Below are 23,324 nucleotides of genomic sequence, written 5' to 3'. Positions count from 1 at the left end.
AAGTGAGAATGTTAAGACCTGAAAAGGAAAAGTCAGAATCTACTCTGTTAGATTTACATCTGCACTTTGTTTTTGTATATGCATACTGATAATTGTGATTAATAAAAGCCTAACTCATTATACCAAAAAAAGGAAGTTTCAAGTAAGTTCCTAGTGTGACAGAATGTATGTATATGACATCCAAAATTGAGGGAAAGGTAAAAATGTATGGAGTATAGTTATAAATATTGGATGGAGGAAAAGAATAGAAGGAAAAATAGAGGTGAAAGTGTAATGAGAAACAATGACAAGTAACTGAAGTAGTGGAAACTGCTCTTTGTGTGTCAGTGGTAGTCTTCTCAGGAGGGCACTTGCCCTCAGTATCATTTCCCCATCTCATCACTTTCAGGTAGAATAACAAAAACAGCAGCTAAATTTACAGTTCTTTAGAGAACGCTGTTTTCAAAGTTGCAGCACTTGGTGTTCTCACGGATTTGCTTCTGAGTTTAGGTTTAAGTGCCAGGTAGGGAATCTTAGTTTTTCCTTACAGGGCTACCCTTTGTTGACAGAAACAGCTCCAATAATGCTAGTAGTGAGTAGCTTACACTGAAAGGCATCTAATTTATTCCTTACCAACACCCATGAATTTATTCCTGTTATTCCCATTAGATAGATGAGAAATTTGGGGCTTCAGGGCAGGGGGTGGGGAAGTGGCTTAAAGTCATACCTCGTTGGGGGCAGAGCTCTTAAATTTGGGTCAAACTTTAAAGCCTCTAATTGTAACCAGTGTCTTATCTATGGTTGATTGGGTTTTAATTTGTCAGCTAATCCTTATATAAATAAATTTCATGACATAAATGATGGCATCTTGGGACGAACAGAAAGAACTGATGGGAGGAGGGCAGGTCACGGAGATGCACAAGGGATCCTCAGAGCACTGCTGTGGTCCTGTTTCTTCATGGGAATCTGTCTGAAGTAGCTCGTAGGGGCAACAGGGGTTTGTCCTCATGCTGAGGATATCAGGGGTTAATACTTAACATTTAAACAGGAATATTCAGGAAGTGGAAAAGGGCAAAATTGGGGTGATATGGGAATTTTTCCCTTCTTCCTGAAGAAATTAAGCATCTTTCCCTCCCTCCCTCCCTCCCTTTCTTCCTTCCCTGCTTCCTCTCATCTATTGCCCAGCATCTAGCAGGGTGCCTGGCACATGGTGCTGAAAAATGTTCATTTCATTCCATTAGTCTAAGGAGCGTCAATTTTCTGATGTAGTTGAATCCCATGTTATGCCCCAGAGACAGCCACAGGTGGAGGAAGTAGAGCACCACCAACCTTTTTGAGAGGTGTTTATTTCCAGATCACCTTATGCCTTGCTTTACTGATCTCACTTATGACAACCTAGAATTAAAGTAATCTTTCTCACTGAAGAAAGAGAAATGTTTAAAATTATGAACTTTACAGCCATCTGAAATACCAAATAGGGCCGATTAAAATAAAAACGGAATACATTCCTGTTCACAAAAGCAGTATACAACCCTCTTCTTATTCACTTTAATCCAGCCTTGTTCATTGACCCTTTCTTTCCACCCCTCAACCTTTCTTTTTTTAGATGGAGTCTTGCTGTGTCGCCCAGGCTGGAGTGCATGGCGTGATGTTGGCTCACTGCAACCTCCACCTCCTAGGTTCAAGCGATTCTCCTGCCTCGGTGTCCCAAATTACAGGCATGTGCCATCATGCCCAGCTAATTTTTGTGTTTCTGTAGAGACGGTGTTTCACCATGTTGGCCAGGCTGGTCTCCAACTCCTGACCTCAGGTGATCTGCCCACCTCAGCCTCCCAAAGTGCTGGGATTACAGCTCCCAGCCCAACCCTTCTTTTAAATTACACATGTGGGCTGGTCCGAACATAGTGAGTTCTCTCAACTGATTGTTTACAGTCAATTGCAAATGGAAATGCTTGTTCTATTTCTTTCCCTCTTCTTACTACTGCACTTGACTAGCCTAAAAAAAATCTACACAAGTGATACATGAACAGATTCTCATTATTAAAAATCCCGGACCTCAATTTCAGTCCATTTCATTGTTAACTGGAATGATAGTTGTGTACCTATTCCACATTTTTGCTATGAATTCACTTACATGTTAGATTGAACCATGCAAAACTGCCAATATTTGATGATTTGTGACTGACAAAATGGCAGTGCCATATGGTTGAACCTAATATACTTAAAGTACAGTATTGTTACTAATTTATTACATGTACAGGATCTTGTATGCTGCAATTTGCTTTCTCATTTAATGACATGTTATTTTTCCCTCTATGGCAGCTCCAGTAGAGTTTTATATATTGCTGCCTTTACCTGCTGTGTTTCACAGTAATGTACTGCGCTCTAGGTTAACCATTTCCCTATTGATGGGCTATACAATTGTTTCATGACTCAAAGCAGTAACGCTGTGAACATTTTTGTAAGCATATCTTGGTGCACAGGTGTAACTATTTTTGTAGAAATAGTTGTCTAAAAGTAGAGTACCTAAGTCAAATTTAAAAGTTTATAGATAATGACAAATTTCTTTTGAAAAAAGGCTTTTCCAATTTGTATATGCACCAGCAATGCTTGATGGAACTTGCTTTCCTCCATATTCCCACACTGAGTATCATCAATCTTCTCGTGCCAGATTCAAATGGTATCTCCTTATTGTTTTTGGATTTCCCTGATTATAGTGAGATCCAGAATCTTCTGTATTTTACTGGTCATGTGGGGTTTCTTCTATGAATCACACCTCTGTAATTTTTGCTCATTTTAATACTAGGATGTTTGTCTTTATTAATACATGTGGATGTTCATCCTTTGTAATATAGGTTGCATTATATGGAAACTTTCCTGCTCCCTTTTTGCTCATAAGGCCACCTTCATGACACCTAAAGTCTGGTTTCTGAATAGAAAGCCATTTGTATCTTGCCTCCTTTTCCTCCTTCTAAAAAGCTTCTCTTAACCTTTCTGTCTGGAAATGAAGGAATGATTAAACACATCATAACATATCTAGAAAATGGACCATTATGTAATCAGTAAAAATGATGCTACAAAAATATTTCATGATATGGGGAAACATTCTAAGTTTAAAAAAGAGGACTATAAAACAAGAAAGTCTGATTCTATTGTGCTTTAGAAAATTCCATATAAATCAATTTTATGTGAACATGAACACCAAAAGATAATGTGTTGAATTAACGGGATTTTTATTTTTTGCTCACAATTTTCTATATTTCCCAACTTTCTTATGATGAAAGCTATTATGTTTGCTAATGGGAAAAATCAAATTTTATGCACAAATACATCCCCAATTAAGGTAGTAGACCAAGTATTCAGTCTTTTAAAGCTGATACAGGTTTTTTCTTCCTTCCCTATTGGTCTTTAGGAACTCTTGCCGGGAAGCCTGGAGCAGGGTTCTCAAAGTGGGGTCCTAGAAGCAGCAGCATCAGCCTTACCTGAGCCCCATCCAGACCTACTGAATCAGAAACAGGGCATAGTAAGGCGCAGCCATGTTGTTTAAACAGGCCCTTTTCTGGGTGATTCCTATGCTCACTAAAGTTCAAAAACCGTGGGTTGAAAGGACCATATGAATTTACTCTAATGATGGGTTTCCCAGAAGGATGAGTAATGAGTTCTTGGGTCTGTGAAGTTAGCATGCTTGACCCACCTGCATGGAGCTCCCTTTCCCTGGAGGACCTCGCATTCCTTTGTGCCAGGGCCACAGAGGCCCGGTTCCAGACCGTCCAGGCCCGCCTGGCTCTCATATCCTGGTTTGCAGCGACACTCCACTTCCTCAGTCCATTCGTTCTTTACACACTGGGCAAATTCACCGCAGGCCAGGAACTTGCAGGGATCTGCTTGATCAGCTGTAAGAAATGGGGCAGATGTTAGCGAATCTCAGACTCTCTCAGCAATGGAACTGGCAGCAGTCAAAGGCAAGAGACCAAATATATTTGCTATTACCTCATTTTGGAGTGGGTTGCACAGTTGTGATATCAGACTGGAGGGAAAAGAGAACCACACTCTGTATCTTTGAAAAATGAAATTACAGATACAAGTAATATTATATTTAGCTCCAAATATAATTATTTACAATCTTCAGTGTGCATCTGAATCATCTGGAGGCCTTGTTAAAACATATTCCTGAGCCCCACACTCAGAGTTCCTGTGCAGGCAGCGTGGAATGGGGACTGAATTCTGGCTCTAAAACAGTTCCAGGTAATGCTGATGCATCTGGTCTGGGGAGCACATTTTGAAAACTGCTGCATTAGAGAAATAGGAATGTTTTGTTACTTAGTTTTTTGTTTTTTTTTTTTAAGTAAGCATTTATAAAGCAGTAAAGTCATCATTTATGTTCATGGCTTTGAGAACTCAGGATGATTTCCTGATTTCAAATATAAATTTATCTTGGTCTCTTGCTAAGGCCCTAATGTTAGGGAGTCATTCTTTTGGATTAATTATTTCTTCCCTATTAATATTTAGACTCTCTTCTTTCTTGTCATTAATTGTTCTATTTTACTCTATTCCTAATTCTACAGGGTTGTCTCCAATTGTTTGGAAAGTGGATTAGAAATCAAGAGAATCTCAGATATTTAGCTCTGGAAGGCCAGTGGCCCCTGTCTGCCTTCTTTATCCTTATAAAGCTGAGCACATTGAACTCTCAGTAGAGAAGCAACTGGCCGGAGTCCCCAAGGGCTGATGGCAGAACCAGAACAGGCCTCTTGTCGTCAGACCACTGTTGTTTCTGCCCTGGAAGGTTTCCTGTTTAATCACGTCAGCCACTTACTTTTCAGATTATTCTTTAACCAAATACCTATTATGTGCAAAGAACTAGGGAACAGGCAACAGTAAAGCCATTCTTCCAAGAAATTTAGGGGAAGTAAGTAATGCATACAAATAATGCTATACAAGAAGCCCAATATCTTGTAGAGTACAGATCTTCATTTTATTTTATTTTTTGAGATGGAGTTTTGCTCTGTCACCCAGGCTAGAGGGCAGTGGCACCATCTCGGCTCACTGCAACCTCAGTCTTCTGAGTTCAAGTGATTCTCCTGGCCCAGCCTCCCAAGTAGCTGGGATTACAGGTGCCCGCCACCATGCCTGGCTAATTTTTGTATTTTTAGTAGAGATGGGGTTTTGCCAGGCTGGTCTCAAACTCCTGATCTCAGGAGACCCGCCCACCTCGGCCTCCCAAAGTGCTGGGATTACAGGTGTGAGCCACTGCACCTGGCCACCAGCACAGAGCTTTAAATAAGCTCTAGGGAAGATCGTTTGGAGAAGAGAGCATCATGGAGGGGATCGCTTTGAAGTGAGAATTTAAAGTGAGTTGCATTTGTCCATACAAAGACTAGGAAAGACATTCCAACTGGAGCCAGCAGCATGAGCAGAGCCACAGAAATGGGAAAGCAACAGAAATGAGAAGAGAGAGCAGAGGGAACCCAGTTAGGAAGGAGCAGAGACTTGTGGATGGAAAAGAAGGGAACTAAGACTGGAAAGGTAAGTTAAGGCCAGTATCTAAATGCAGTGCTAAGAAATTTGGACTTTAGAGTCAGATGGGAGCCATGGAGGATTTTTGAGCAGGGGAAGCATATGATCAGAATTGTGCTTTACAAGATACATAAATAGAAAGGATTTTTAGAATTAGGATGACCAGATATCATCCGGTCCAATATTTCCCAAGTGGTAACATTTGCTGAACTTAATTCAGCAGGATTTGATAAGTTTTACACTAAAAAGAAGTTCAGTGACTAAGTTTTTAAAAATGCTATGTGAAATAAATATAATAGATTTTTCTTCCTTTATCTTGCTCTTTCTTCTTCCAACCCTAGCCCTTTCTCTTTTTACTTTTAAACTTCTTAGGGTTGTTAATAAGCTAATGTCTATTGTGAATCTTTGAGGGGAGAACGTAATCAGCTGCTTTGCCATAACTTCCTTTAGCTCAGCAAGGAATGACCTATGCATCAGTAAAGCGCATAGTAGGCAACATTGGAAAAACAAATTTTTCCAAATCTGGGGGCCCTGAATTGGGTATAATTGAAGAACAAATTCAACCAGTTTATAAATTGCGTGCTTTCTCCATGTTATTTATTCAGGACCAGTCTACAGAGAAGTAGTAGGAAACTTTAAATCGCCAAGCATAGGTTTTGTTTGTTGTGTACGCCTTCATGGGTACAAGACAGCTAAGACAACCTTCATTCATTCAACAAATACCGACTTAGCCTTTCAAAATCTGCAGCTCTAAGAATTTCAGACCAACTGATTGTTTTAATGTTTATTTTTATCAATATATAAAATTTTACATTTCAGGTAGAATTTCAGAGCTAGAAGGTATTTTAGAGACCTTCTCAACTAATTGCTTCACTTTACAGATGAGGAAGCTGAGAATCAGTGATGTTACCAAGGTCATGCCTGTTTGTGCTGAAGTCCTCTGACTGGTCTCACCCCCATCCCTTCGTGGACTGTGGGACAAGTTCCAGGGAAGGGCAGAGCCCCAAGGAGGAGCTGTGGGACCACTTTGCTAACATACTGGCCCTCTTTGCTAATATGGCAAGTGAAGGCAATTAGAATTAGAGTCAAAACAAGAGACCATAACAGTAATTTGTAGAGCAACTCACACTGCTTCCACTCTTATTACCTTAAACATATTTTCCCTAGGTATTTTCATGATCCTCTTTACTTTCATGTCATTTTTCAAGGGACACCTAAAACTTTAGGCTTTAGGCAAAGACTGAAAACTGGATGTGGGCTGATTCTGGGGAGACAGAGCCATGGAAGGGATAGAAAAGATTGGCTCTATGATAGATGAATGGAAGTTTAACTAGCAGAACTTTTGTAAGCAAACTTTTCCCTATGTTGTTATCATTGTCTTTACTTGCCATATCCCAAAGACATTTTTCCTTAGAATAATGAACTTATTCATGGGTAGGCCATACCAATATTTGTTTCTTCCTTTTGTTTTGAGATGGAGTCTCACTCTTGTTCCCTAGGTTGGAGGGCAGTGGCACCATCTCGGCTCACTGCAATCTCTACCTCCCAGGTTCAAGCGATTCTCCTGCCTCAGCCTCCTGAGTAGCTGGGCCTACAGGTGCCCTCCACCACACCCAGCTAATTTTTGTATTTTTAGTAGAGACGGGGTTTCACCATGTTGGCCAGGCTGGTCTCAAACTCCTGACTTCAGGTGATCCACCTGTCTCGGCCTCCCAAAGTGCTGGGATTAGAGGCATGAGCCACGACGCCTGGTCTCTTGTCTCTTCCTTAATACATCCCAGAGCATGTGTACGAGACAAATTAGTTTGAACTTCCTACTCTTTGCTATTGATTTGATCAATAATAATAATCTATATGCTATGCTGCAACAACTGGAAATGCTTTGTTCTGAACGTGGTTGAAAGCTTGGAAAGAAGCGGGCAAAGAGACTAGAGCTCAATAGTAAATTTGGGAGAAAAAAGTAGATGCCATTGTCTAGAATATTTTCAAGTCATGATCAAATTGTGTTTGGGTCCGAGGAAGTGAAATCCTCATGATTGGTGTGTAGACAAATTGGTCTATAATTGCCTTTGCTGCCTGGATTTGTTTGAATTCCCTTCAAACTATTTATTTATTTATTTATTTATTTATGTTTTTTGAGATGGAGTTTCACTCTTGTTACCCAGGCTGGAATGCAATGGCACAATCTTGGCTCACTGCAACTTCTGCCTCCCAGGTTCAAGTGATTCTCCTGCCTCAGCATCCCTAGTAGCTGGGATTACAGGCATGTGCCACCATGCCTGGCTAATTTTGTGTTTTTAGTAGAGACAGGGTTTCTCCATGTTGGTTATGGCTGGTTTTGAGCTCCCGACCTCAGGTGATCCACCGGCCTCAGCCTCCCAAAGTGCAGAGCTTACAGGCGTAAGCCACTGCATCTGGCCCAAACCATTTATTTTTACTGTTGGTACTGTACAGAGATTTCACCATGATCCTGTACCACGTTTAACAAATACATAGTATGGTTTGAGGCATTCTCTGGGCTTACTATAATTGTTTGCTGGCAAAATGACTTAGCTTTCTATTCTTAAGCCGTGCGGATAGCTCTTCTACACAGCATATTTGACAGTCTCTCCATAGAGGCAGTCCAGGGCATTTGACCTCGGCAAGCAGATCTGTGTCAGTGGCTGCTCGTTAGCAGTTGGTGGGAAGATCCAGATCCAGCCGGGCCAGAGGTCAGGGCCTAGTCTACTAGTATCCCAGTAGATTCTGGCTGTATTCAGAAGAGACATGTCATTGCATTTCAGGCCTTGTCCCTGGAGTGTCCCTGGGGATCATGACCCTGAACTTCCAGCTTCAGTGGAAAGGGCAGTTATTTACATAAACAAAGAGCCCACACTTATCAAGGGCCATTATTTGTTTGGTACAGTGCCGGGCACTTTCAACATGTGTCTTCAATCATATTCACAGCAGCCTCTCAGATCCATATGGATATTGCTGACATCATTTTCATCGGTGAGAAAACGGAAGCCCATTTTGGCTAGTAAGTATTATCCAAGATTAACATTCATATCTGTTTACAATGTTTGGCTTTTTAAATCATTCTAGAGGTTTTCAAATATGGGGTTTCCAGGAGACACCTCAGGACTCCAAGGGGCTCATAAGGGATGAGGGAAAAAGAATGAGAGGCCCCCTGCCCCAACACCGGCATTGCCATTCTCACTCGCAGACGTATCAGACTCCATGAATGCTTTCCTTTAAATAAAGCTCCCCTAACTAAACAAAAGCTCAAATCCATTGTCTGCTCCACCCTTTCATGAGGCAGAGTGTTGCTTGTAGAAAGTACAGTCTGATACTACAGTGGCTCCAACCTTTTTTCCTGTTGTTTAAATATGACAGAGATGAATGTGTCTTGAAGTAAGTGAGCTGCCATGTAGGGCTTGGAAATATTTGTATCATTCTGAGATTTCCAGTGTAAGCGCATTGGATGTAACAGTTTCTCCCCTGGATTTACTTATATAATGTCTTCTGTGTGCATTTCAAAGGTACTGAAAAGCAATTCCAATTGGTGACTGAGGAAGTTTGTTTCCCAGCTCTCCATCAAGTGATCAAAAAGAATTTAAAGATGTCCCCTGCCTGCAGGGAACACCTTGAGGCATTTTACAGTCAAAGTTAAAAAGATCATGGTCCTTGTCACCAAAAAGTTTATGAATTCATGGAGATCATAGGTCCCTGGTGGTCCAAGACTGCCTCTTTTTCAAGCCTCTTGTTTCTGGTCCCAAGTGCACTTATGTTTGTCAGGCCTGAAAATAGGCTTTCCCTGTCTGCCAGACCTCACAGGGTCTCACTCCCTTTTCTCCAACTCAAGATCGTGCCTTCCGAGACACCCCCGCTCCAGCCCCGCCCCTTAACCTTGACCTGCTCTTGCCGCCTGTCCTACTGGCTGCGTGCTGAGTGCCTTCATCTCCCTAACATTTATCATATCATCATCTCCTTCTTTTGCGCTGTCCCATTTTACTCACGTGTTGGACAGAAAGCGATACATCTCCTTTGATTGGATCCTGTCCAAGGGCAAGGTTTCAGCTCAGCTTGCCTATAAAATTCAGGCTTCACTTTGACTGGCAGGGCTGAGGTCCCGCTGAGTCTCTTTCGTGGATGTTTTTTTCAATGCGGTGAAACCTAAGTCTCGCTAGATGGCGCTCAGTAGCAAAAGAAGCAAGAGTAGACTTCGGATATGACATTTTAAGCACCCCAGCTGATTTCTGACTTCTTAAAAACCACTGCGCCTTGCGTGTTGGTGGAGGGAAGCGAGGTCTGCAAGGAATTCACGCGGTAGCAGGAGCAGCTCCAGGGGACCGCTGAGAGAGCCATTATTACTCCGTGATTACAGCGGCAGATCGGGCCTGCCTGGCGGGGGTAATGTGGTGGAAACTCCTGGATCATCTTTTCTCATTTCAAAAAGGCAGAGCTAAGACTCTGGAATCCAGACGCTTCCCGCGCTGCCACGCCCTGGCGCCCAGCGTGACAAAACTTCACGCCTGAACAAAGTGACAGATTTTTGGTTGCATCGGCGCGCCTCCTCGCCCTCCCCTTCCCCACTTATCACCAAGGCTTTGTGGTCATGGTTTTGTTGGTGGCGAGGAGGTGAAGGGGTCATTCCTTTGCCTGGGGCATCAGAGAAAGGCAAACTTACGCATCACAATCAATAGCAAACTGCAGGAGGCACAGCTTGAGGGCCCGCCATGCTTTTAGGAGCCCACGAAAACGTTTCGTTAAAATCAGAAGAAAAAATTAATGCAACCCATACTGGATTATATTCATTTTTGTGCTCACGAAGTTCAGGTATAATTTTAATATTCTTTATTAATAGTCATGAAGGCAAAGGGCCTAGAGCCCAGGAAGTCTTAATGAGGCCCTGGTAGTCTGGCAGTTCTCTTCTCAAGGCGTGAACATCACTTTTACATAGTGCTTGGGTCTTCGTGTTTAGTAATCTGAATAAATATGTCCCTGTACGGAGGGTTCATCTGAGATGTAACACAGGGACCTCACAGCTTCCACCAAATCCTGAGAAGGTTGTGGGATGAGTTGTACGTTCAGAGAGAGTGGATCTGCTCATCTTTTCTACCAGTGAAGAAGCCTCAGGAGAGGGCCCTATTGGGGAAGGCCTGGCTCCCAGAAATAGTCTGTGGTCTTGGGAACATAGGTTAGCATCTCTGGCTCTCACTTTTCTCTTCCATAAAATGGAGTGTTTAAATTAAGTGATCACTAATGTCCCTCCAACTCAAACATACGTCTCCCATTCTGCATGTTCTACGGCATAAAGCCAACGGAGGTGGCTCATGATACCTCCAGAAATGCTGATGCAATTCAGCGATTCAAAGAAATCTTAAAATATGTATGTTTAAGTTATTGTTGATTGCTTCATTACTTTATTGTTATAAAATGTTTGGCTTATGGCTTATTGCTGAAAGGCAGGTTAGAGTGAGAATATTCAATGATAAATAGCACATAGCACAGCACCATGCACATGTTTGGAGCTTAATACACATCTGTGGAATTAAGTTAACAGGAGTTCTTTCCGGTTGAAAGTGGCAAGTAATGTGATAGACTTTAGGTTTCATTTCAGTTCTCCACCACTCTCAAGAACCACCACCACAGCTGTTTATAGTAGACTCTCAATAATCCTTTTTTGTGTGAGTGGATATGTGAATACCCACACACATCTTGCCCTGGATATGAGGTTGAAGAATTGTCTCAGCTTTCAGTTATTATTATTACCTGCCGAACAGCGGTGTTCTGGATGGATTGGTGCTAGGGTGGTGGCCTAAGTGACCCAGGATCTGCGGGTGGAGGGAGAATTCTGATACTAGGGGAGCTGGGAGGAGGCTCTGCAGCTGGGCTAAGGCCCAGACTTGTGTAGAGGGGTTTGCGTTAATGGGTTGGGCAGAGAGCTCCAGGAGCCTCTTAAGGAAGCTCCATGCAGTGGTTGGAATGTGGAATGAGGGCACAGATTGAAACCCTGGAGAGAGGTGAAATGTGGCAGTCTAGCCAGTGTTGGGGCCTCTAGTGAAGGCAAGTGTCAAACAGAAAATCTGCAGTGCTGCGCATCCCAGGAGGCAAAGGGCCAGTAGCATGACCCCAGGAGACAGGGCCAGGGACGTAGGAGATGAAGGGGCAAATGAAGAGGGGAGAGGCTGAGGAGAATCACCTGGAAGGAGAATTCCTATGACTGCTCCAGCTGGGAAGGGACACTCTTAGCAGTGCATATAAAGGGGACTCTTGGGCACTCAGAACTTTTGTTTCTGAGAATAAACACTTTTTTTTTTTTCATTCTAAGACTATGACAAAATATGACAAATTTCATTTGGTGAAGTGTAGAAACTAACAGAATTCATTTAGGATTAATTAAACTGAAGTGTGTTATCACTTTTTCTAAATAAACAGCTTCTGTAAGCCAGTTAGAAGGGCTTATAAGTTTCTTTTTTGTGAAGAGGTTATAGGGTAGAGTTGAAGATGGCACACACATCAGGCTTTGAATTCCATCTGCAGTGTTTGGTAATTGACCAGCAAAAGACAAATTACTTATTCTTCTCTGAAACACAATTTCTGCAACTGTATAGTGGGGGGAAATAATATCTACTTTGCATATTTATTAAGATTAAAACTTGTGTCAATAGTAACTATTATTGTCATTAGTTAAGAGTAACTTTGTCATTATTGTGATGAGTGACATATACCACTTTTTCAGAGCTGTCGAAGGTCTTACAAATTATGCCTTTTCCAGGGAAAACAAGCTTGTTGATCCACATTGTCGTGAACGCATCCTGGCTGTCAGACTGTAATTAATTTCAATGTTTACCATTTATCAGCCTTGAGGGCTGTCCATTTTTGAGGAGGCTTCTTAGGAATTCAAGGAGAGAATAAGTTAGATGTGGTTTTGCATTTCTGAAATCTTCAGCCTGCACAACTAACTGGCATAAAAGCCCTCCATGCTTCTGAAGAATTTTCACAGCAGCCTAAATGAAAGACGACTCTAGTTGCTGGAGATGCTGGCAGAATACTGAGCAAGCTGTGATTTATTCGGGTTTTCAGTTGATAAATCACAGGAAGTTCTAACACTGGTTTATACTTTTTATATCACAGATTCATTTATCCAGGGGTTTTTCAAAAGGGGAATGGCACACCTAACGCAGTAAGAACAGCATGTCGCTTCTCCTACATGCCTGCACTTCTGTGGATGTTATTTGGCCTAAGGGATGGCTGATCCTCATTTAGAGGATGCATCCAGGAGTTCACATGCTGATCTGAATGTGGAATGGTATTAACTAAAAATCTTATGAGAGTTTTCAAATTCTCTCTTCTCCTTAGTTCAAAAGTGATTGTGGAATAATGTTATCTCTCTCCCACCATTGCGACCACAAACTGCTTTCTACCCTGACATTAAGCAAAAGAAAAGAGAAAGACTTAATTGGAATTTGTTTTGAATCTTGCAAATGATACTAAATAAATTATCTGGGCATTGCCTGTAAATACAATAAAATTGGGGCATAGACAAGAAATACTATTCTGGGCTGGATGTGGTGGCTCATACCTGTAATCCCAGCACTTTGGGAGGCCGAGGCAGGTGGATCACTTGAGGCCGTGAGTTTGAGACCAGACTGGCCAACATGGTGAAACCCCGTCTCCACTAAAAATACAAAAATTAGCTGGGCATGGTGACACACCCCTGTAATCCCAACTACTCAGGAGGTTGAGACAGGAGAATCACTGGAACCCGGGAGGTGGAGATTGCAGTGAGCGGAGATCGCTCCATTGCACTCCAGCCTACAGAGCCAGACTCCATCTCAACACAAACAAACAAACAAACAAAAAACAAAGAAACAAAAAACTATTCTGACCAAGCAGCCTTAACAGTCCCCTCAACTTCACTAAACTTTTCCCCCCCCCCAAGACAGGGTCTCACCCTGTCACCTAGACTGGAGTGCAGTGATGAGAGTAACTGGGACTACAGGCATGTGCCATGGCACCCAGCTAACTTTTGCTTTGTGTGCGTAGAGACAGGGGTTTCATCATGTTGCCCAGGCTGGTCTTGAATTCCTGGACTCAAACAAATCCACCTGCCTCAGCCTCCCGAAGTGCTAGGATTACAGGCGTGAGCCACCACTCCCAGCTTTCACTAGACTTAAGACAAACTTTTTCCACAAGGCTCTCAACTTCCTTTTTCTTAGAGCAGTTAGTTAAAACTTTTAATTGCAAATTCCATGTTCCTTTGAGATGTAAATCTTTGAAAAACCCTCTTGCCACCTTTACAACTCAGGAATGTTATGCTCCAGGGCCTGGGTGCCATCCTGTAAAATGTGATCCTCAAGGAAGTTAGCAGCTTTCTCCTGGTCTCTGTGGAAAGGTAGGAGCCTAACACTGGAGGGCGCCTTGCTCTAAGTTGTAAGACAAGAGGTAGACAGCCTGTGTTGACGTTCTCCATTTCCATTTCATTCCAGCCTCATTGAAGTCTGGCTTCTCTACCCTTGCCGTTCCATTAGATTGCTTTTGTAAAGCATTCTGATGACCTTTGACCTGTCCACTTAAGTGCCCTCTACTCTGTTCACTCACAGCTGCTAAAATTATGGGCCTGTCTCTCTTCTGCTCTTCTGTTTTGCGGCTTTCTGCAACATTGTCTCCCACCTCGCTGACCGCTATTTCTTGACTCCCTTTACTGTAATTTTTCTATTTCCCCATTACCTGTTGGGGTTACTCAGAGTTCCATTCACAGCTCTTCCTCCAGTCCTACACATTGCCCCAGGCCATTTCCTCCCACCCTACACATTGCCCCAGGCCATTTCCTCCCACCCTACACATTGCCCCAGGCCATTTCCTCCCGTCCTACACATTGCCCCAGGCCATTTCCTCCCACCCTACACATTGCCCCAGGCCATTTCCTCCCATCCTACACATTGCCCCAGGCCATTTCCTCCCGTCCAACACATTGCTCCAGGCCATTTTTAAAAATCTGTTCTCTGGCTTCAGCTGAAGTTCCCCAAATGTATACTTTCAGCCCTGGCTTTCCCTTGGCCTCCAGACACCTACTTTATAGGCTAGAGTCAATCTATCTTGTCCATTTCCTTAGAACTGGTTTTCTCTCAAATAGTTTTGGAGTCTTTTAAAAATATTTAAAGGATCTTATTAATTTTTGCCTTATGTATTGCATTTAAAATTTAAAAACAAATTAATATGTGCACACCCTTTGTACCTATCTTATATTTTTCCCAAGTTTTTCCAAACAGTTTATTGTTATCATTATCGATAAACTGTTTTATTTTTATTTAACTTGAGACCACTTTAAGGACTGTCTAGCACTTACTTTGAAAACTTTTTGGGCTTTCCAAAATTTTATTAAAGTTTAATTTTAAAAGACCGTAAGTCATAGGAAACAAAAGAAAAAGAAAAATAGGACACCCAAAGTCGAAGCAAATAGATTTGACAGGCATTTTTAGACAGCCTGGCTTTAAGTGAACTGGCTCAGCCTGGCTTTCCCTTCCTTCCAATCTGAGCTCCCTTCGCTCCCTTCACCCCTGTTCTGTAAACAAAGCTGTCATCACTGTGGAGTAACCGAAGAAACCTGGCACTCCCAGAAATGTCTACATTTTTCTTCTGCATTTTCTGGAATAGTCCCTCACCCCCCTTTCTCTTCCTGGGCCCACTGCCATCATACAGCAAGACCCAACTCAATATTCACTGTCTGTATACGAAGCCTGCCATGATATCCCTTTGCCTCTGTAGCATTAATTGCTCTCTCCTCATTACTTCTTAAGATTTCTTTCTGCTCACATCCTGATTCTGTATTTAACAGACTCTATTATGTCTTTTTGTATATGCTTCCATTTTTCTCATTAGTTATTTAGCTCCTTGGCAGGGGGCAGAGATGGGGTCGATTTATCTTTTGGTCCTTGTGGCTATCATAGTGTCTGACTCATGGCAGATAATCCATAAATGTTCACTTCATGTATGAGTGAACAGGCACCCAAATCATGATTACATTATCATTTACTTGTCTAACTTCTCTGTAACAGCAAAGATAAAGGCCAGAGAGAGGCACAGGCTTGAGTAACTGTTGATGATTTAAGAAAAATGATTCAATATTTGGAAATAAGGAGAAAAGTTGACTGTGTGGCCTCTTCAATGTCATGTTAGAATACAACAATCCCACCCAGTAAACAGAGACCACCTGTGGGCCAATCCGACAAGTTGCCTGCTTTTGTACAACATGCAAGCTAAGAATGATTTTTAAATTTTTAAATGGTTAACTTCTAATTAGTTATATAAGTACCTATATAATTTTTGCCTTTTGGCTTTCAATGCCTAAAATTTTACTGTTTGGCTTTTTAAGAAAAAGTTTGCCGATGCATGGAAAGCAGTAACTTCGTTTGACTCACTATTTTCTGCGGATTATGGTCCAGGCATTTTACAACTCTGTAAAATTAGAAAATTGATGGTGCAATGATTGTAGTTTCTGTTTTATATTTGCCAATCTTATTTCATCATTCTCTTTTGTCCTCTGGCTACCTAAAATTCCAATGTTCATATTCTCTTTAAACCAGCTTTGTCATCCTACCAATTCCCTTATTTCAAAATTAAATAGGACTTTGACATATGCTCAGTATCTACTTTATGACAATTATGGTTTTTACATTTTGAGGATGATTCTTTGATAAGGGTTAGGGGAGGCAGGGATGGGTAGGGCTGGTGGTTTTGGAGGCTGGGGGGGACACTGGACGTGAGATGGGAGGACCTTCTTACCCTTCAGTGTTGCAGACCACTAGCTCTAATCTATGTCTACCACGAAGGTGGTCAGGGAAGGGTGAAAGAGTAAGAAAAACAGTAATGCAGTTTTGCTGTATTCAACTGTCCTGGCTGGAAAACACTGAAATGATAGGATCCCCTCTCTAGTTTCCAAGGATAGATTCTTGAGATTCTCTCCTAGAGACAAAGCTAAGTACTTATTCTTGACATACAGAATTTCCAGCAGCTGCCTTTATTTCTTGTTAAAGATTTCTCCCTTTTAATTCTCTTCCAAGGAGAATTTTCTCAGCAGATTGGATCGTCATCGTTGAGTTCAAGTAAATACTTGAAAGACCAAAACCTCAATCGGGGCCATTCCTGAATTTGCTTAAGTGACCTCCTCTTATCATTAGGGATTTTGGGCGTCAGTGTCTCTTGGGTCTCTCTTACTACCTGCTGGAGGATGGGCACTGCAGTGTATCAGCCCAAGCCTTCCGGAACTGAAAAGTCCACACCAGCAATAGAGCCAAGAGCTGGGTAAATTGGAATTTGAGTTCTTGTTTTCTAGGAATCTGAAGTAATTATCTTCACTCCGGATCCAGGGTCCTGAGAGACAGCACAATCTGCTGGTTGCACTGGTTGGTTGTATTAGGGACATTTTAATCAGCTCACCTGTCAGTCACCATGATAGCTTACACTCAAATATACCACCAAAAGGAGAAAACCTGGATCAGCCAGTCACACTGAAAAACTAGGAGCAAAATAGCTGTCATATTGCTAGATTTAAAACAGAGGAAGAAAATGATTGAAAATCATCTGCACATTTTCCCTTAAAATTCCCCTTTAAAATTTAGATATGCATTTCTCTTATAATAATTTTGTATGTATTTCCCCAGACTAAAATTGTATAGGAGTACTGATGCTAGAAACACTTTTCTGTAACTGTACAGGCTTTTTTTAAGAACAGCATTTTAAATTTCATGTTCACAAAGTTTTATAAGTTATGCAGATTCAGAGAATTAAGAAGTTAATTAACTCTATTCAAAAGCAATGGTGGTGAGAATTTTTGGGTTTTAGTACTGTCTCCTCCCTGGATTGGAACAAGGCTTTGAATGGAAAAAGGAGGTGTGAGTGAGGGTGGTGTTTGTGAATCTGTTTGTGCACCTGACTACCACACGCTTTGGGGTCGCTATCTCCTCCTCCTCAGGAGCCTCACCCTCCAACGGGAGCTCGTACTGCTGTGTGCCCTGCATGGTTAGTGGTCCCCTCTGAATCTCGTATTAAAAATCTGCTCTCCAGTGCTGGAAGTGTGGGCCTAATGGGAGGCGTTTGGGTCACAGGGGCAGATCCCTCATGACATGAGTAGATTAATGTCCTCCCTGGGAAGGAGGGGTGAGTGAGTTCTCACTCTGTGAGCTCCCACCAGCAAAAACAGCCTGGCATCGCCCTCTCCTCTGCGTCCTCCCTTACCGTGCGATCTCTGCACATGCTGGCTCCCCTTTGCCTTTTGCCATGAGTGGAAACATCCTCAGGCCCTCACCAGAAACAGATGCTGGCGCCTGCGGAAAGATGAGCCAACTCTTTTCTTTACAAATTATCCAGCCTCAGGTATTCCTTCATAGCAATACAAACAGATGAAGACAGCTGGTATTCTGTATTCCCAGCCCTGGACCTTAGTGACTGGAGCTGGCTGCTTAGTCCTTGCTATTCCCGGCCATCGAAGACCGTCTCATTGACCAGCCTGGAGGGACTAGAGTTCCTTTCATTTATTTCTACTCCTACTTTCTCTCTTCTGTTCAGGCTTAACAAAATGACACTTAAAGAAAACTCAGTGCTCTCTTCATTATGAGACAATCCTTTAGTGATGTCCAGGCCCACAGGAATTTACAGGAAGGCTGGCACAAAAGAAACTTGTCCTTAAAAAGTCTGTTAGAATGAAAAAGATGTAGTTTTGATCCCAGCATAGTTCTAAGATGTCCCTTTTCTACTGCAGTGCAAATTCCTTTGGGCAGGGATGGATTTTCGTGCATTAACATGTTGTATAGTGGTGGACGAATGCTGTTCTGGATTAAGCATGTAGAAGATGGTCAATGTCCTGATCATCAGTCCAGCACCCACTTCCTGATTACATGGGTGAACCCAGCCTTCGCCTTTGGTGAAATATCTAAACCAGAATCCCCAGCTGTGCATGAAGGAGCCCACAGAGTCAGTGACTATTCCCTGTGCCCCTCTCTGTTCCTTGCCTGCTCCTCCCTGCCTGCTGGTACCTTCCTCCTTCCCCTCACTGTTGACTGGAAGGAAAACATTTGAGGGCAGTTTACCACAGTGGCTTCTAGCTATGCATAGTGTAGTATAATTAGGAACCATTTTGGATATTGGATTTACCCATTTGGATTTACGTAGATGAACCCACACAGTTCATTGATGATTTTTAACTTTATAAAATCCATGTTTGACTTTCTAATTCTGCTGTCCTCAAGTGCTTTGATTGAACCATCACCATTTGGCTGATGCTTAATGATATCCTAAGCATCAATTAAGACAAGCATCACTATGTCCTAACTGGTGCAACACAGCCAATTTTTGGCAGATCTTTTGCATAGATTTATTATTTTATACATTTTCAATATATATAAAATTTAGATTTTGTCACTCTCCAGGTATCTGGTAAGGAATAGAGTATGAACTATAAGTTCACTGAGGTGCTTAGTGTAACATTCAGTGGCTTCTGCAAAGTATCTCCCTTGTAGTTACCATGAGTGGTCATTCAATCATTCAACAGTTTTTATTCGGATTCACTGCTTCTCCTGGCTTTACATGTTAATTTCTTCAAAAGTATTTGAGTTGGTGCAGGCTCAGGGTTGAGCTACCTCTGGAAAGCAAGCAAGTAACTTCCCAGGTTGTCCAGCGGGCACTGGCTTTCCCCTACTTTTCCACCACTAAAAATAAGAATTGGGCATGTATGCCATAGTTCACTGGGTAGGCTGGAGGCATTCTTAGGTAGCTCAGCATAAATATGACTCTGCAGGGAGTGAAACTGACATTAGCACCATCTCATGCTTACCACCTTTGGCTTCTTGGAAGAAAAGCTGCATAGCAGAACTATTCACAAGAAATTAGTGAAAATAATTTCAGTTCCACCCCCTCCACAAATACCTTGTCATGCTACTTTTTATTGTTTTCGCTGGTACCTTATGCAGGTCACAAATTGATAGTCAAGTTAATTATGACAATGTTGCAATAGTAACTACTAATGTTTATTAAGTAACTACAATTTGTCAAATGCTATGCTAAGTATTGTAAATTTCTTTCAGTTAGTCCTCATAATGTTACTATCTCCATTTTCTTTTCTTTCCTTTTTTTTCTTTCTTTTGTTTTTTGAGAGGAGTCTCCCTCTGTCGCCCAGGCTGGAGTGCAGTGGGGGCAATCTCAGCTCACTGCAACCTCTGCCTTCTGGGTTCAAGGGATTCTCCTGCATCAGCCTCCTGAGTAGCTGGGATTACAGGCACCCACCACCATGCCAGGCTAATTTTTGTATTTTTAGTAGAGACAGGGTTTTGCCATTTTGGCCAGGCTGATCTCGAACTCCTGACCTCAAGTGATCCATCTGCCTTGGCCTCCCAAAGTGCTGGGATTATGGGTGTGAGCCACCACACCTGCCCAAAATTTCTCCATTTTCCATTTGCAGAAATTGAGTGCTGCAGTTAGCACACAAGATTCACATTTAGGGCTGGGGATCCCCAAGACCATTACTATGCTGTGCTTGCTTCCAGTATCAACAGTGTCCCTTATACACCCTGGCAGTGCACTAACAGCTTCCCACCCTCTTTCTAAGGCACTACTTAAGTGGCATCTACACTGAGGAGCTGCTCCTGACAGCCGCACACCTGGGTTCTCCCTTGCCTCAACTTGGCTTCGGACGTTGACCTTGTGCTGGTGGATGGGTCCCTAAGTAAGCTGTCAGCTCCCTGAGGGAGGAAGGAAGGCAGGGGATTGTGCTATGACTTCTTCAGTGCTTTCCAAGTTCTCCCCATATATACTTCCTGCTCGCTTAATCAATTGGTTGAAGAAATTAGCCTCCTGATCCTAACTGGCAAAGACCCCTGGTTCCTTCTCAGTTCTGAAGTAGTTTTCCCGGGAAGAGGCAGTGTCTTACTTGCATTTAGGAGGTGTTTGATTTCTTAGGGGATCCACAGGGCTTACTTAGCTGCTCCTGTTTGGAGGTAAGTGCTCCCAGGCTCAGTGCCTACAGGCGGTCTGACTTTTTAAGGATCCCGTTTACTAAGGTACTGAGGCAATTTGCTTAAAGTTGCTCAAAGCCCTGCTCTATCAAATATAAATATCTCCCACTGAGCCTTTTTGGTTTGCATTTTGCCCGAGGCCTCTTCCTTCTGCTTTCATTGTTAGTCCACAGAGAGCCAGAGAGGGTGTTAAAGATTCACTCCACTAATTCATAGCCAATTAGGAAGCTTTGTTTTGAATTTGACTGGGAGGTGGCTTTGGCAGAAATCGGGAGCCCTCCCTACCTTGCACTCCAGGGAATAAAGGACTTCTTTCAATTGGTTAGAAAACAGAATTTTGAAACTAATGGTAAAAACAGTTTCCAATTTGGTCACAGCTGGTTACAATGGTGCACACACTTTGCTTTATTATCAGAGCAAATGTTTGCTTTCTCTTATGTGACTTTGGGCTAAGCTCCCATGTCTTTAAAAGTTTTCTCCTTGTCTAACTCTTTGCTTTAATCTTCACATGGAAGCTGATCTGTAGTATACAACCAAAAAGCAAATTTATTTTCTTCTTTTTTTTTTTTTTGGTGATGGCAAAGTGACTTTCTCCAAGTTTGAATTTCTATCTAATGATTATTTTTCTTTCCTTAGAATGATGTCTCTGATCCTGAATTACGTGATGAAGTAGCTATTCTGAAAATGAACTGTGATTGAAAGACTGCTTAGGTAGGAAGCCCCGAGGTTGTTGCAGAGCACTGAGAAAGTGCTTTTGACTTCTAGCAGAATGTAAATTAGCTTGGCTGTGGGCTACATTAAAAAAAATCTCTTAAACACAGCAAAAGTTTTGCTCTGTTTAAACTTATAAGTAAAGCTCTCAGATTGTGCAACAAGAGGTGTGCTTGTTCATTGCTTTTTGATACAGGAAAATGTTCACTTGCATGTCTTTGGACTCTACCTTTCTAATGACGTGCTCCACAGCTTCCAAAAGGTTGTTTTATCTAGTGTCATTTCAGTTTGATTTTTGTGGCCTAAAGGTTGAAATATATGCTTAAAAACAGAACAAAATAAAACAACATGAACAAAACATCTCCTTCACTTTCTGGGTTGGATTCTCTTACCTGGTTCAATGTTGAGGGAGTAGCTGTCTATTTCCATATGGAGTTGCTGGGCTGCAGCAGAACGAAAATCCTCCAAGACTCCATGCACGGCCTTGGTGAGGTTATACGGCACCGACTTAGCAAACTTCATTTTGCTATTCACAATCACACTCCCGTTTCTGAAGTTAAGTATTTCAAGTTGCTTAAATCCTGTAAGATTGGATCGTAGATACGGAACCAGCTGCAAAATAAAAGATGGTTTACTCTTAACTGCGTTCTAAGTGCTCAGCTGCTGCTAATTCCACTTACACTCAGTTTTCATTAACTGAGGCATATATTTTAGTTCCTTTTTATTGTTTTGATTTTTGTTTTTGGATTTAATGTGAGACCAGAACACCACTACTTAATGGTTGATGTGCAGTGATTATGTTCCACATTCCCACCTTTCTGTCTGTGTATTGAGATGGATGGCTGTGATTTTTTTCATGGTGAATTGTGAGAACAGATGATTTTTAAAAACCCGAGCCAATGCTATTAGCAAAGCAGGAATGCCAAGTTCAGTTATTAAAAGAAAGAAAAAAACCAAGTAAACAAAGACATGTTCCCAACTGAGCCCAAGAGCAGACTGACCGATGTCTGTGTAAATGGGACATCTATTTGGATGCATCCAATTTGAAATGGTCTATTAAAATAAGCATCAGCTTAAACATCAGCATGTCTCTCCACGCAGTAAATGGTTCCCGGCCAACACAAATGTGGGGCACTGGAAACAGCAGGAAACTGGCAGTTAGGAGAGTTGGGTGCCAGTCCTAGAACTGTCCCTAACTAGCCGTGGACCTTCATCAAGCCCTGTAACCACTGTGTTGTACCTCAGTGCCCTTATCTGAGTTGTGAGGAAGAACAAAAAGTGATCCCGTAGCGAGCCCTTTCCAAACTATCATAATCTCAACAGTATGCCCCATGGCATTGTGTTTCAGAGTCCCACATCTGCCTCCTGTGAGCCACAGCCATCCTAGAGATCATTTTTCAGAAATGTCTGAAACTCAGTGATGTCTACTTTGTCCTTGGCTCTGAAAGTGAGCCCCCTCTTTCATGAATTGTACTATGAACCCAGACAGCACAGAGATGCAAGTGTCAACCTCCTAGGCATGACCCAGACCTGATTTGTATTTGCCCTTGTCCCCACCCCACCACAATTTTGACTCTGACCCAGCCCCACATTCTAGTACTTCCCTCACAAGGTTTTTGTGTGAGTAAAATGAAATTTTAAACAAACTGTGGAGCTTCCCTTTTCAAGCTACTGTCCCCTGATGTTGCCTACTTACTTTGACTAGCCTCATTCTTGGTGTCTTAGCATTGCTTTGGCCGGGGAAGAGATTCCCTGTCTTCACCTAGTGTTCAGATAGCTGGGTGCTGCTTCTCCCAAATCCATTTTCCTCTTTTCCATAGAAAGAGGCTGCTGATCCAGAGAGCACATTTTCCAGCCTCCCTTGTGGCAAGGATGGCCATGTGACTAGTTCCCACTAACATGATGTGGGCAACTTTGGTGTCTTTTGCTTAGGAGAAAATTGCTTTCTCTCAGCTTCCTCTCTGCTTCTCACAAGTGGAAACAGGGATGTACCAATGACCCAGCTTTGACCATGTGAATGAGGAAATGCCCCTGGTGTTGGCAGAGCTATAAGATGGAAGAAGTGTGGGTCCCTGAATGACATCGTAGAGCAAAGCTGTCCTACCCATCAAGTGAAAGAGAAATAAA

At 42.3% G+C, this 23,324-nt stretch overlaps 1 protein-coding gene across 2 annotated transcripts in view; it reads right to left on the bottom strand.

The window, feature by feature from the left end:
* IMPG1 (interphotoreceptor matrix proteoglycan 1) overlaps window positions 1–23,324 on the bottom strand; it is a 146,052-nt gene that overhangs the window by 5,501 nt on the left and 117,227 nt on the right. For both annotated transcript variants that reach the window (XM_001113655.5, XM_015136808.3), the window contains 2 exons: window positions 21,590–21,809; window positions 3,674–3,872 (listed from right to left, as the gene is read on the bottom strand). In XM_001113655.5, the coding sequence (XP_001113655.3) occupies window positions 3,674–3,872; window positions 21,590–21,809 (419 nt within the window). The remainder of the gene's footprint in view (window positions 1–3,673; window positions 3,873–21,589; window positions 21,810–23,324) is intronic.

The sequence above is a fragment of the Macaca mulatta genome, chromosome 4, assembly GCF_049350105.2.
Source record: "Macaca mulatta isolate MMU2019108-1 chromosome 4, T2T-MMU8v2.0, whole genome shotgun sequence".
Lineage (NCBI taxonomy): Eukaryota > Metazoa > Chordata > Mammalia > Primates > Cercopithecidae > Macaca > Macaca mulatta.
Note: the sequence above shows the minus strand (reverse complement) of the source record. Positions and strands in the feature narration are given on the sequence as shown.